At 53.9% G+C, this 14887-nt stretch overlaps 1 protein-coding gene, 1 non-coding gene and 1 pseudogene across 4 annotated transcripts in view; 1 reads left to right on the top strand and 2 right to left on the bottom strand.

Annotated features, from left to right (window-relative positions):
* The window catches only part of DHX37 (DEAH-box helicase 37), a 42948-nt gene extending 34209 nt beyond the window's left edge, over positions 1-8739 (top strand). For both annotated transcript variants that reach the window (XM_009182033.4, XM_003907361.5), the window contains 9 exons: positions 1453-1577; positions 1669-1785; positions 3076-3248; positions 4810-4924; positions 5064-5201; positions 5371-5465; positions 5549-5622; positions 7406-7503; positions 7700-8739. In XM_009182033.4, the coding sequence (XP_009180297.2) occupies positions 1453-1577; positions 1669-1785; positions 3076-3248; positions 4810-4924; positions 5064-5201; positions 5371-5465; positions 5549-5622; positions 7406-7503; positions 7700-7785 (1021 nt within the window). In that variant the 3' untranslated portion in view covers positions 7786-8739. The remainder of the gene's footprint in view (positions 1-1452; positions 1578-1668; positions 1786-3075; positions 3249-4809; positions 4925-5063; positions 5202-5370; positions 5466-5548; positions 5623-7405; positions 7504-7699) is intronic.
* A 1421-nt stretch (positions 8740-10160) lies between these two features.
* Positions 10161-11841, bottom strand: LOC101022957 (annotated as a pseudogene). The gene has a single exon (XR_162057.5). The product of XR_162057.5 is annotated as a histone deacetylase 1 pseudogene (transcript).
* Positions 11842-14612: 2771 nt separating this feature from the next.
* Positions 14613-14684, bottom strand: TRNAA-UGC. The gene has a single exon. It is a non-coding gene; the product is annotated as a tRNA-Ala (tRNA).
* Between the last annotated feature and the right edge of the window lie 203 nt (positions 14685-14887).

Genomic DNA, 14887 nt, shown 5'->3' with positions numbered 1-14887 from the left:
TTTCTGCATCCTGTATCTTTTCAGGGTCAGTGCATCTGAACTTCAAAAGCAGCTTTAGCCAGGCATGGTGGCTCACGCCTGTAATCCCAGCACTTGGGATGCCGAGGCAGGCAGATTACTCGAGAGGTCAGGAGTTTGAGACCAGCCTGGCCAACACGGTGAAACCCCGTCTCTACTAAAAATAAAAAACCAGGCGTGGTGGTGGACACCAGCTATTCGTCAGAATCCCTTGGGGAGAATAATAGGGTTGTCTAGAGAAACAGAAAGTGGTGTCCGTTTCAGTCGGGGTCTGAAGGCACAGGAACCAGGAGCGTCAAGGGCAGGGAAGACCCAGCTCACGCAGTCAGCAGAGCCCGAAGTCACACCTCCTCTGCCTACTTGGGCCCTCAGTGGATCGGATGCGGCCCACACCCACACTGGGGAGGGCAGTAGCTTTACGCCGGTCACCAATTCAAAGACACACCCAGAAATAAAGCTTAACCAGCTATCTGGACATGCCTTTGCCCAGTTAAGTGGACACAAAATTAACTGTCACATGTAAGGTCTTGAAAACTGAGGTGTCTTGGCCTCTGCCCAGATCCCCTGATCAGCATCTCCTGGTCCCAGCATCTCTAAGACTGCCTGCCCAATGCTGGCGTCAAGGCTCTATAGCATGGTGACTGAGAGCTCAGGTCTGGTTCAAATCTCCCTCTGCCATTCTGAGCTGTGTGGCCTTAGGCAAGTGACTGTACCACTCTGAGCTTCATTTTCTCCATCTGGAAAATGGGGATGATGATGATGATAATAATTGGATTGTTGGTAGAATTAAATGAGTTAGCACAAGCAAAGGTCTTTGAGCCGTGCCTGACACATATGTAAGTGTTAGTATTATTTTCAGGTTTGGAAGCTACTGGCATCATTCATTTATCCAGTCCACTTTGGTGGCTATTTAAGCAGTTTGCAGAGTTTTTTTTTTACTTAAAAATGGTGCAGTGGCTGGGCACGATGGCTCACACCTATAATCCCAGCACTCTGGGAGGCCGAGATGGGTGGATCATGAGGTCAGAAGATCGAGACCATCCTGGCTAACATGGTGAAACCCCGTCTCTACTAAAAAAAAATACAAAAAATTAGCTGGGTGTGGTGGCAGGCGCCTGTAGTCCCAGCTACTTGGGAGGCTGAGGCAGGACAATGGTGTGAACCTGGAAGGCAGAACTTGCAGTGAGCCGAGATCGGGCCACTGCACTCCAGCCTGGGCGATAGAGCGAGACTCTGTCTCAAAAAAAAAGAAAAAAAGCAACGGTGCAGCGGTGGCTGCCAATGGTGAATTTTGAGCTGGACCTTAATACCTTAATTACATTCATCGGTGACCCCACAAGGCCTCTGAGCCTGTCCTGATGAATAAGAGTTTCCCCCGCTGAGGCCCTGAGTACAGCCAGGACCCCAGCCCGGACAGTATGTGTGTGTTTGCAGACCAGCAGCCAGTGACGAGGAGCTCGCCAGGCTGAAGAGCAAGCGGGCCTGGGTGGCCCAGATGAAGAGGACCTGGGCAGGGCAGGGGGCTTCTCTGAAGCTCGGTGACCTCATGGTGCTGCTGGGTTAGTGCCCTGCCTGGTGGAGGGTGGTGGGGGGGGTCACCCAGGCATGGGATGGATCAGAGAGAGAGCATGCCCCCTCTTCATCCCCTAGGTGCCGTGGGAGCCTGTGAGTATGCCGGCTGCACGCCCCAGTTTTGCGAAGCCAACGGGCTGCGGTACAAAGCCATGATGGAGATCCGGCGCCTGCGGGGCCAGCTGACCAGCGCAGGTACGGCCCCGCGCCGGCATATGCTGCTGCACCCGGTGGGCACCCCGACCTGGGCACTTGAAATGTTTAAAAAAGTGATCCATAGAGTCCATGTTTGCACACTTGCTATGCACCAAAATGTTTTTATAACCCTAAATCAATACTTGGGGAGCTTTTCCAGGCACGAGGGAATGTGCACACGAGCAGGGCACTAACAGATTCGAGCTGCCAGCCTGCGCCTTCCCCCACCAGGTCGTCTCTCGGTTTCACCTTTTCCCTGGTGAGGCCCTGCCGTTTTCCATCACTGCTCTGGCCTGGACTCCCTTCCCTCCCACATGTCCCCCAGACCCTTCTCATGCAGAAGGATGAGGCCTTGCCCTGGACTCTACCTCAGCCCAGCAGCACATAATCCTTCCTGCCACCAACACCCAGGAAAGCTTGAGAGGAAGGAAATGTCCTCCAAGATACGGCAAGAGGACCATGCGTACAGAGGGCAGCCTGGACACTGGGTCTCTTCTGGGCAGGCCACGTTCTTTTACCCAAGGCTAGTGGGGAATTTGCCTTCCATTCAAGGAGATCCCAGGGTTTGATGCCAGCATTGATGGCTCTCTTCCAGCCGATCCTTCTCCCAGCGCCAGGTGCATGGTGGTGGCCCTGTCACTGTGCTCTGTGTCCCTCTGGCTGTGGCTTTCCAGAACAGCCCCATTCCAGGTGCAGCAGCTCAGAATTGCAGTCAGCCTCTAGATAGCACTGGTTACAGTGGCTTGGTGACATTAGACCTTTACTGTTGCAAGGAAGAGAAGCCACTGAGTCAGCAGCCCAGGGCATTTCTCTGCTGCCATCCTCCTGCCATTCGCTGTGCCTTCCATCCTAAGGTCACCTCATGGGCTGAGGAGGTAGTTGGAGGCTTGGTCGCCCCTGCCTTCTGGGCAGGAGAAGGGAAGGACAAGGCCAGGGCACCCGCCGGCTGTCCTTTTCCTGTATTGAACGTTCCCAGGAGTTCCAGCCGCAGCTTCCTTCTTCACATCATGGACCAGAACTGAGTCTGAGGCCACCTGGGTGTTGGGGGAGGGCCGTCTCCTAGCAGAATGCTCTGCTGACCAGGCAGGATATGAGGCTTTGTCCCAAGGGAGAAGGAGGGGCTGGGGGGCGGCTGCAGTCCTGCCTGCTGGGGGCTTTGGGTCCTGCTGGTGGCCTCTGGGGAGTGGCTGAGGCTAGAGCACTGAACATGGTTGGGACTTTCTAGGAGGTCAGGGCAGAGCTGGCCCCAGGCCTCGCCACCACCATCCTCACTCTTGGATCTCCCCTCAGTCAATGCCGTGTGCCCAGAGGCTGAGCTCTTCGTGGATCCCAAGATGCAGCCGCCCACCGAGAGCCAGGTGACCTACCTGCGACAGATCGTGACGGCCGGCCTGGGGGACCACCTGGCCCGCAGGGTCCAGAGCGAGGAGCTGCTGGAGGACAAGTGGAGGAATGCCTACAAGGTGGGGCCCCCACCGTCTCCCTGCCAGGGTAGCTTGGGGCACGGTCGGGGCACCTGGCGAGGGGCAGGCAGGCTGGGTCCTCGGGGTCTTGGGGAGGCCTGTCCTCCTCAGTTGTGGGTCCCCACTGAGGAACAAGTGGGGCTTGCAGTAGAATCACATCTTCCTTGGTTAGTTTCTCACTCCCAACTTTTTTTTTTAATAACAGTTTAATGGAGATAGAATTCACACAGCATTTAAACTCTTTTTGGGTTTTCTGTTTTTCTTAGAAACGGGGTCTCGCTCTGCTGCCCAGGATAGAGTGCAGTGGCACAATCACAGCTCACTGGAGCCTCAAATTCCCAGGCACAAACAACGTTCTTGCCTCAGCCTCCTGAGTAGTTGGGACTAATTTTGTTGTTGTTGTTTTGTTTTTTGAGACAGAGCCTCACTCTGTTGCCCAGATTAGAGTGTAGTGGCGCGAACTCAGCTCACTGCAACCTCCGTCTCCTGGGTTCCAGCCATTTTCCTGCCTCAGCCTCCCAAGTAGCTGGGATTACAGGCACGTGCCACCACGGCCAGCTAATTTTTGTGTTTTTACTAGAGAAGGGGTTTCATCATTTTGGCCAGGCTGGTCTCAAACTCCTGGCCTCAAATGATCTGCCTGCCTCAGCCTCCCAAAATGCTGGGCTTACAGGCAGTGTTACCCAGGCTGGTCTTGAACTCCTGGCCTCTAGCAATCCTTCCACCTTGGGCTGCCAAACTGTTGGGATTACAGATGTGACCCACTGCATCTGGCCTGCATTTAAACCCGTTTAAAGTGTTCAATTCAGTGGTTTTTAGTATTTTCACAGAGTTTTGCAACTATTAGCATAGTTAACTTTAGAACATTTTTATTACCCGACAAAGAAACCCCACACCTGTAAGCTATGAGTCCCCAGCTCCCCTTCACCACTGTTTTCATGATCCTGCTTTCCGTCGGTGGATCTGCCTGTACTGGACATGTGGCATGAGTGGAATCTTAACATACATGGCTTTTGTGTTCAATTCTTTCACTTAGTGTGATAAGCTTAAGCCCCAACCACATGGGGTGCTTCCTTTTTTTTTTTTTTGAGATGGAGTTTTGCTCTTGTTGCCCAAGCCGGGAGTGCAATGGCATGACCTTGGCTCATTGCAACCTCCACCTCCCAGGTTCAAGCAATTCTCCTACCTCAGCCTCCCGAGTAGCTGGGATTACAGGTGTGCGCCACCACACCCAGCTAATTTTTTGTATTTTTAGTAGAAATAGGGTTTCATCAACATGGTGAAACCAGCCAGGCTGGTCTCGAACTCTTGACCTCAGATGATCCACCGGCTTTGGCCTCCCAGAGTGTTAGATTATAGGCATGAGCCACCGCACCCGGCACTTCCTCCCTTTTCATGGCTAGATCAGACTCCGGTGTGCAGATGGGCCGCGTTTCCTGGCAGATGGAACACTCTCCCACTTTTGTGGCTAGAGTGGATATTCAGAGTCTCCTGGGTTGAGAGTATGCAGAGACCCTGGGCTTGGGTTTCTTACTGACCACATCACCTCCATTCTCTGCAGACCCCTCTCCTCGACGACCCTGTCTTCATCCACCCCAGCTCCGTCCTTTTCAAAGAGCTCCCCGAGTTTGTGGTCTACCAGGAAATCATGGAGACCACCAAGATGTACATGAAAGGTGCTGAGGCCTGGGGACAGCCCCTTGTCCCCCGATGGTGGCTGTGATGGGGGTGTGGCTGGGACCCTGGGGCAGAGGCATGGGAGCCCCTCCCACAGAGGGTGCCGCTGTAACCCCAGCTTCCTCCCCCGGCCCCCAGGCGTCTCCAGCGTGGAGGTCCAGTGGATCCCGGCCCTGCTGCCCTCTTACTGCCAGTTTGACAAGCCCCTGGAGGAGCCAGCCCCTACCTACTGCCCCGAGCGGGGGCGGGTGCTGTGTCACCAAGCCAGCGTGTTCTGTGAGTTGGGGCAGTGTCCCAGGCAACCTGAGCCTCCCGCAGCCCTGGGCTTCTCGGACTCATGGCCCTGTCCCCTGCCCCTGGACGTGTGTGTCTTGGGTGGGGGAGGGATGGGACTCAGGCGGTCAGCTACAAGAGGGTCCCTGGCTCACTGACTCCTGCCCTCCAGATCGCGTGGGCTGGCCGCTCCCCGCCATCGAGGTGGATTTTCCAGAGGGCATTGACCGCTACAAGCACTTTGCCCGGTTCCTGCTGGAAGGACAGGTAGGTGGCACAGCGGCTCCAGGCCCTCATTTCAGGTACCGTGGGCAGCAGCAGCCTCACCCCTTCCTGTGGTCTCTCATCAGGTCTTCCGCAAGCTGGCCTCATACCAGAGCTGTCTGCTGTCCAGCCCCAGCACCATGCTGAAGACGTGGGCCAGGTACTGCTTGCAGTGGGCAGGAGGGGTCGGAGGCCTGAATGACCTCCCCAGGGCTGCTGGGACAGAGCACCACACATGGGGAGGCTTAAAAGATCCGAAGTGTGTGCTCAGGTCTGAAGGCTGCAGGGCCACGCTCTGTGCATCGGCTTTTGGGGAGGGTCCCTCTTGCCTCTGCCGGCCTCCTGGGCTTGTGGCCACATCCCGGCAGTCTCTGCCTCCATCTTCATGTGGCCGTCTCTCTGTGTGTCTCTAGTCTCCCTCCCTGTGCTCTCTCCTTATAAGGACACCAGTCATTGGATTCAGGGTCACCCTACTCCAGGGTGGCCTCTCCTTAACTCATGACATTTGCAGTGACCCTCTTTCCATATAAGGTCACACGCTGATGTTCTTGGTGGGCATGAATCTGGGGTAGGGAAGACACTGGGCAGCTCCCCGAGAGCTGCCAGGTGTCAGTGGGAGGCATCCTGGCCCTGGGGACTTCCTCCCAGCTGAGCAGACCCCTGCCCCATCCCGCCCACCACCTCTGCTTCAGGGCTCACCCTTGCCCGCCACCTCCTCCTGCTCTCCTCCTGCCTGTGGTCCAGACCCACAGACACCTCCCCCTTCCTGGGACTGGCGGAGCCTGTGGTGCAGGGGCTTGGAGCACTGGAGGCAGACCTGAAGGTGCAGGCAGGTGCCAGGGACTCAAGATGGGGTGTGTTGCACAGCACCTGCTGCTGGGCTGTCAGGAGCAGTGTCAGTCACCCAGCTCATGTTTTCCAGTGCGGCCCTGTCCCAGGCATGTTCTCGGGGCTGGGATACAGACACGGTCTTTGTCCTACAGTGGCGTCGCTCGGCCCCAGAGGGACAGAGCAGGACATGAGTGAGGCCTCAATGGGCTTGGGGTGGAGTGCGACTGGCCTGGTTGGGGAGAGCGTCACTGGGCAGATTCAGAGGAGGCAGGGCTGGAGCTGGGCACAAATGTGGAGGAAGGTTCCAGATGAGACAAGTTGCATGCACAGAGCAGCCTTGGTGGGCAAGGAATGTGGACCAGAGGCAGCCAGGGTGGATGGGAGGAGGTGGGATCTAGAGCCTTCTGTCCCAGGATGATTAGGGGAAGGGGACCCTTTGCCTTCCCTTTTATTTTATTATTATTATTTATTTTTTAGAAGGCCTGTCTAGAGCATTTTGTGTTTTTTGCTTTTGAGTTTTGTTTGTTTGCTTGTTTGTTTGTTTGAGACAGAGTTTTGTTCTTGTTGCCCAGGCTAGTGTGCAATGGCGCAATCTCAGCTCACTGCAGCCTCTGCCTCCTGGGTTCAAGCGATTCTCCTGCCTCAGCCTCCTGAGTAGCTGGGATTACAGGCACCCGCCACCATGCCCGGCAAATATTTTTGGATTTTTAGTAGAGATAGGGTTTCACCATGTTAGCCAAGCTGGTCTCGAACTCCTGGCCTCAGGTGATCCACCTGCCTCGGCCTCCCAAAGTGCTGGGATTACAGGCGTGAGCCACCACGCCCAGCCAATTTGTTTGTTTTTGAGACAAGGTCTTGCCCTGTCACCCAGGCTGGAGTGCAGTGGTATAATCATGGCTCACTGCAGCCTCCAACTCCCGGGCTCAAGGGATCCTCCTACTTCAGCCTCCCGAGTAACTGGGGCTACAGGTGCATGTCACCATGCCCAGCCAGCTCTTCACCCTCCGGGGTGGGGCCAGTAGGGTGGTGATGCCTGCCCTGTTTTCAGGCCCCCAGCAGCAGCTGGTCTGTGCCCTGGCTGCCTGCCACCAACCTGCATCCCTGCCCCACAGGCTGCAGCCCCGGACGGAGAGCCTCCTGCGAGCGCTGGTTGCAGAGAAGGCTGACTGCCGTGAAGCCTTGCTGGCCGCTTGGAAGAAAAACCCCAAATGTGAGTTTGACCAGGGCCAGGGGGTGGGAGTGGACGGGATGGGGTCACCAAAGCAGGGGCTTTGTGCTTTGTGCACAGTCAGCCCTGGCTTGGCAGAAGGATCTGGCCCCATGGCTGCTGGCCGGCTTCCTGCCACCTCAGGAGAGTCCCTGGGCCCAGGGTCACCCTGACGCTATCCTCCTTCCCTCCCCTGCAGACCTGCTGGCCGAGTACTGTGAGTGGCTTCCACAGGCCATGCACCCCGATATCGAGAAAGCCTGGCCCCCCACCACTGACCACTGACCGTCGGACACCTGGCTGGAGGGCCGAGGACTGGAGGGCTGGCAGCAGCCTGTCACCCTGCGACCATGACTGCCTGGCGTGGGCTTCATGGCCTGCTCTCGGGAAGCAGGTCAAGCCCTGGGAACCTCGTCCATGAGAACTCGATACTGTATGAAGCGTGCTGCTGCCCGTGCCGTCTGGCCTGGGGGTGACTTTTTGAACTGATTATTACATGGTGGATGATGATTTCATCTCATGTGCTGGACGCTGTTCTGTTCAGTGTGCTCTTTGGACTACATTAGTCCGCCGTGGAGCAGCAGGGCCGGAGGTCTCTGCAGTCCCTTCCCCGCTGCCCTACCAGAAGGCCAAGGAGGCACGTGGAGGGCTCATCCTTTCTGCAATTCTTCCCTCTAGAGTCAGGGGGGTCCGCCCAGCCCTGGCCTCACAGCTGTCCCAGATGTTAGGTGAGCCACCGAGCTGTGCGTTGACCTTGAGGGGCCCGGCTCGGGGTCCCCAGGCTCCACGCCGTCTTGGGAGGGTGGACGCCGGCACCTTTCCTGTGTTACGGCTGCGGGGAGTGAGCATCTCGTCTGCCTGTGGTCAGCTCTCAGACGGCAGGGAGCGGAGCTGACCTTGGCCGTGCTTGGTCACCGCTGCCATGCCGCAGAGGATGGGCCTAGCTAGGCTGGGGCCACAGGACTATTCTGTCGGCCTTGAATGGGGACTGCAGAACCCTCAGTTTGTCTCCCTTGTTCCTCTGTGGCCGAGGTGGGAGGGGTAGGTCCCCCAGCAAGAGAGACAGGAGCACCCCAGACAGGACCAAGGAGTCGGGAGGCCCCTGCCCTTCCATCCTCCATGGTGAGGGCCCGGACGTCTCCCCAGAGCCCAGCGCTCGCAGGATGGATTCCGCTCCTGGCTTTGCTTCTGCGGCTTTGGTGGAGACAGTTATGGAATAAAATGTTCCTTGCACCCAGATTATTTTGTGGAATACGCTTGGGGAAGGACACCGAGGTGGCGAGTGTGCTGTCGCGGGACGCGGCCTGGTGGCCGACCTGCCTTCCCAGTACTGCCATCTGCTCTAGGGAGGCCTCTCCTCGCTGGGTTTACTTACCTCCCTGGCTGCTCTCGAAGCCCGAGCAGCTCCCTCTCCCCACCTGCCCCATAGCTGAGATGGCAGCCCGGCCCTTCTCGCTCCAGGTTCTTCCCCAGGAGCCCAAGGCAGGGCCGTGAGCCAGGGCCCTGCAGACACGTTTGCTTAACCCACCCAGTGATTGAGGAAGACCTGAATTCCTCACTAACATGTAGAATTGAGCTGTTTCCCACTCAGAAATACTGACCTCCAGCTTTCCTGAAATCCCACCGCACATGGGCTGGCAATTCTGAGATGCAAGCGGAAGCCATCATTCCCACCGCTGTCTCAGGCGCCGGGGCAGCCTCCTTAGGGACGTCCCTGCCTCCTCATCGCACTCCACAGCCACAGCAAAGCATCCACAGTTGTAATTAGGCGATGCTTTTTAAAAAATGTTATGTAATTAACATACCATAAAATTCACCATTTGAAGGTATACAGTTGCTTTTAGTATATCACAGTTGTGCAACCATTACCATGACCTGATTCCAGAGCATTTTTCTAGCCCTAAAAAGATACCCCGTACCCATTAGCAGTCTGCCCCATTTCTCCCAGTTCCCCCAGCTCCAGGCCCCACGAATCCACTTTCTGTCTCTGGATTTGCGCTTTCTGGACATTTATCTCTTGTTGCCTTTTTTTTTTTTTTGGTTTTTTGTTTGTTTTTTTTTTAGAAATGTACCATTTTATTACAAAGAGGCTCACAAAAATGAAAATCGTATCTCAAAAAGGAAACTAGACTAGCACCTCCACCTGCAGAATTAGGAGAAGACGGGGCCGGCAGCGTTTCTTGGCTCACTTGAGGCCAGTGGGAAGGTATGAAAACAGGCTGATGTTACCTTAGGAGCCTGGAAAGAACAGGAAATCCTTGAAGACCCAGCTACCCCTTCTAGAATGTTCAATAAGGGCACCTTTCCAAAGCTATTAAGCGGGCACTTGGCATTTCAGGATTTTGTCTTATGGTTGCATAAAAGTATCCCTTTCACCCAGACCTGGCACCCTTTATAGTTCAAAGTTAAGAACTGGGGAAGAAGGCCGGACATGGTGGCTCAAGCCTGTAATCCCAGCACTTTGGGAGGCCGAGACGGGCAGATCATGAGTTCAGGAGATCGAGACCATCCTGGCTAACCCGGTGAAACCCCGTCTCTACTAAAAAAATACAAAAAACTAGCCGGGCGAGGTGGCGGGCGCCTGTAGTCACAGCTACTGGGGAGGCTGAGGCAGGAGAATGGTGTGAACCTGGGAGGCGGAGCTTGCAGTGAGCTGAGATCCTGCCACGGCGCTCCAGCCTGGGCGACAGAACGAGACTCCGTCTCAGAAAAAAAAAAGAAAGAAAGAAAATATAAAATCTGACGGGTTGGGGGAGAAAGGTGAGGGACTCGGCAGGAAGCCAGAGCTGGAGAGGTCTGTTCAGGCCAACTTGACCTCCTCCTTGACCCCTTTGGCTTCTGGCTTCTCCTCCTTGGTTTTCTCCTCTTCTGTGACTTCTTTCTTCTCCTCTGGGTCTTTCTCTTTTTCATCCTCTGTTTTTACTCTCTTGGCTTTTTTGAAGTTGGAAGAGTCCTTGCGGCCCCCCTCTCCCTCCTCTTCAGAATCGGAGAACTCTTCCTCACAGGCAGTTCGTTTGTCAGAGGAGCAGATCGAGATGCGCTGGTCAGGGTCTTCTTCGTCCTCATCGCTGCTCCCCTCAGGGATTTTGTCCTCAGGAATCGCCTGCATTTGGAGCTCGGGTGCATGCGGCAGCACTCTAAGGTTCTCAAACAGTCGCTGTTTGATCTTCTCCGGGTACTCATTGGTGCTCTGGTTAGTCATATTGGAAGGACTGATGTGGAGCTTGAAATCTGGTCCAAAGTATTCAAAGTAGTCGTTGCACGGAAGCTCATTAGGGATCTCCGTATCCAGGGCCACAGCTGTCTCGTATGTCCAGCACCGGGCAACATTATAAATGGTGTAACCACCACCTCCCAGCATCAGCATAGGCAGGTTAAAGCTCTTGACAAGTTCCACACACTTGGCTTGCCCTTTGATGGTTAGACTGAAGCAACCTAACCGATCCCCAGATAGGGAGTCTGAGCCACACTGTAAGGCCACCGCACTAGGCTGGAACATCTCCATTACTTTGGACGTGACCGGCTTGAAAATGACCTCACAGGACTCGTCCTCAATCCCGTCTCGGAGCGGGTAGTTAACAGCATAATACTTGCCTTTGCCAGCCCCGATATCCCATAGGTCCCCAGTTCCTGGGAAGTACTCTCCATACTTATGAAAGGACACAGTCATGACCCGGTCTGTGATATAGAAGGCCTCTTCCACACCGTCGCCATGGTGAATATCAATGTCAATACACAGCACCCTCTGGTGATACTTTAGCAGTTCCAGGATGGCCAAGACGACATCATTGACGTAACAGAAGCCAGATGCCTCAGACTTCTTTGCATGGTGCAGGCGCCCAGCCCAATTCACAGCAATGTCCGTCTGCTGCTTATTAAGTTTCACAGCACTTGCCACAGAACCACCAGTAGACAACTGACAGAACTCAAACAGGCAATCGAATACCAGACAGTCCTCACCAATGTTGAATCTCTGCATCTGCTTGCTGTACTCCGACATGTTATCTGGACGGGTGGAGTGCAAGAATTTAATGTAGTCATCGCTGTGACTGCATGTCATCTCCTCAGCATTGGCTTTGTGAGGGCGATGGATTTCCATTTTTCGGTAGAGACCATAGTTGAGCAGCAAATTATGAGTCATGCGGATTCGGTGAGGCTTCACTGGGTGGCTTGTCCGTAGCAGTAATTTCCAACATCCCCGTCGTAATAGTAACAGACTTTCCTCCAGGTGCCCTGCGTCTGTGCCATCTTGCTCGCCTGCCATCCCTACCGTCAGTCGGTCCATCTGCCCTCCCGCCCACTGCTCCGCTCCTTGTTTGTTTTTTTGAGACAGAGTCTCGCTCTGTTACCAGGCTGGACTGCATTGGGACAACCTTGGCTCACTGCAACCTCCGCCTCCCGGGTTCAAGCGATTCTCTTGCTTCAGCCTCCTGAGTAGCCGGGACTACAGGCACGTGCCACCACACCCAGCTAATTTTTATATTTTAAGTAGAGATGGGGTTTCACGATGTTGGCCAGGATGGTCTTGATTTCTTGACCTTGTGATCCACCCGCCTCCGCCTCCCAAAGTGCTGGGATTACAGGGGTGAGCCACCGCGCCTGGTTTGTTGGTTGTTTTTTTGAAAGGATCTTACTCTGTCATTCAGGCTGGAGTGCAGTGGTGCAATCCTAGTTCACTGCAGCCTCCATCTCCTGGGTTCAAGTAATCCTTCTACCTCCCAAATAGCTGGGACTACAGGCACACTCCACCATACTGGGCTACAATTTTCAGTACAGCCAGCTCTTGCTATGTTGCCCAGGCTGGTCTTGAGCTCCTGAAGTATTTCATTCCTTCCTATGGCTGGATAATACCCCAGTGTATGGATAGACCACATTTTTATTTGTTTCCATCTTTTGGCTATTGTGAATAGAGCTGCTGTGAACATTTATGTACAGGTTTTTGTATGGATGCATATTTTCCATTCTCTTGGGTATATACCTAGGAGTTAAAAAAAAAACAAAAAACAAAAAAACAAGAGCACCATTGCCTGGCCAATGTCATTTAGCTTTTATTTATTTATTTATTTTGAGACAAAACTGCATCTGCATGGCTGGTAGATACCTGAAAACATGCACACCCTAGAAAGTGGGCAGGAAAAAAGCAAAGAAATAATTCAGTTCTACTTCTTACCCAACAGATTTGGAAAAATTAAGAATCATGGCCATAGCCAGTGCTGAAAATATAAGGAAAAGAGCACCTTCACACATTGTTAGAGAATATGTAAGTTGCCACAGCCCTTAGAAAAATCCAGCAATATTTATTTATTTATTTATTTATTTATTTATTTATTTATTTATTTTTCTGAGACGGAGTCTTGCTCTGCTGCCCAGGCTGGAGTGTAGTGGCGCGATCTCTGCTCACTGCAACCTCTGCCTCCCAAGTTCAAGTGATTCTCCTGCCTCAGCCTCCCGAGTAGCTGGGACTACAAGTGTGTGCCACCACACCCAGCTAATTTTTTGTATTTTTAGTAGAGATGAAGTTTCACCATGTTGGCTAGGCTGGTCTCAAACTCCTGACCTCAGGTGATGTGTGCACCTGGCCCTTCCAAAGTGCTGGGATTACAGGCATGAGCCACCATGCCTGGCCCAAAATCTAGCAATATTTAAAATAAACTAGGCATGGTGGTTTACGCCTGTAATCCCAGCACTTTAGAAGGCTGAGGTGAGAGAATCACTTAAGGCCAGGATTTCCAGACCAGCCTGTACAATATAGCGACACCCCTGTCTCTACAAAAAAAAAAAAAAAAAAGAAAGAAAGAAAGAAAGAAAGAAAGAAAGAAAGAAAGAAAGAAAGAAAAGAAAAATGTTTGCTGGAGGTGGTGAAGTATACCTGTAGTCTCAGCTGCTGGGAGGCTGAAGTGGGAGGATCACTTGAGCCCAGGATTTGGGGGCTGCAGTGAGCTATGATCGCACCACTGCATTCCAGCCTGGGCGACAGAGAAAGAAGTACGTTTTGAAAAGTATCCATGCCCTTTGACCCTGCATTGCTCCCTGTGGAAATCTGTCCCATCGAGATACCGGCGCCAGAAGGCAAGGAAAGTGCATGTACCAGATGACTGACTACAACACTTCAGTGAGAGGAAACAAAATTACCCGAATCGCTAGGAGGAATGGTAATAAAGCATGCTACCCCTGCGTTAGGAAATACTATGCAACCACGTCCAGAATTTGTCCTGAACTCCATCATGCTCGCACCTCCTCTGCCGCACCTCTGGAGGAAGTCCCCATCAGCTCTCCGGGCGGTGGCTGCACCTCCTTCTCTGTCTCCCCACATCCACCCACGCCCAGGGTGTATTCTCCGCATGGCAGCCAGAGGGAGCCTTTTCAAACCTAAATCTGGTCTGTTACCCTGCGTCAGGCCTCCCAGTGTCTTCGAAGGTAAAGTTCATCCTCATTCACTAAGCTCTGGGGCGGGGCTTTCCTCCTGCCCCTTCAACACAGAGCGCCCTTTCTCCAGCCTCAGGGCCTGGGCACCTGCTGTTTCCTCCGCTACACGCATTGTTTCTGCAGGGGACTCCCCTGGCAGCTAATCTAAAGCAGCCCCCACTCATGCACCCCTGAGTTTCCATCTCATCGCTATTCTTGTCTTCATAAAACGTATCGCTACTTGCTTATTGTTAAGTCTCCGGGACTAGACTATAAAGTCCAAGAAGGCTGAGAAAGCTTGCCTGGCCTGTCTTATCCAGGGATACCAGGGAACGTACACTTTACCCGGCACACAGTAGGTGTCGACGCGTGCACAGAACCTGACATGAGGCCCCCAGGAGTTAATGAATGGTCAATTGCAGAACCTTTCTAAGGAATCCAGTGCTTTTCTATCTGTTTGATGAAACAAATAACTGGGAGTGTTCGTTTCAAATGGCATATTGCCGGCCCCGTAGCCGACCTACTGAACGCGGATCTCTGGTGGAGGGGCCCAAGGAATTTGTGATTGGGGGCAGGGATGTACGCTGGCGCAGGCCCTTCCAAGGGAGCTTTCTTCGCAGGCAGGTTGATGGGGCTCCCTGGGTCCTCTTTCCAGTCTTCCTTTCTGCGTGACTGTAATTTGCAGGAAAAAGGTAGAAAGAAAACCCTGGAGATGCCGGGGATTGAACCCGGGGCCTCATACATGCAAAGCATGCGCTCTACCACTGAGCTACATCCCCTTGTCTCGAAAGGCGCTTTTCTGGGAATGGTGATACAGAGAGTGCCCTTCGCTTTGCTAGTTCAGGTGTCTCAGCTTCCGAACGTACAGTGCCTCCAGCCACTCAAAGGGGCCTCTGCCCGCTCTGGGAAAGCTCGGAGGCCAGGGCGTCCGGCGCCGAGCCCGGATGACCCGCAAAGGGTAGGAACGACAGCGGGAGAAGGC

The sequence above is a fragment of the Papio anubis genome, chromosome 9, assembly GCF_008728515.1.
Source record: "Papio anubis isolate 15944 chromosome 9, Panubis1.0, whole genome shotgun sequence".
NCBI lineage: Eukaryota > Metazoa > Chordata > Mammalia > Primates > Cercopithecidae > Papio > Papio anubis.
The sequence above is the reverse complement of the archived record's forward strand: the minus strand, read 5'-3'. Positions and strand labels throughout refer to the sequence as shown.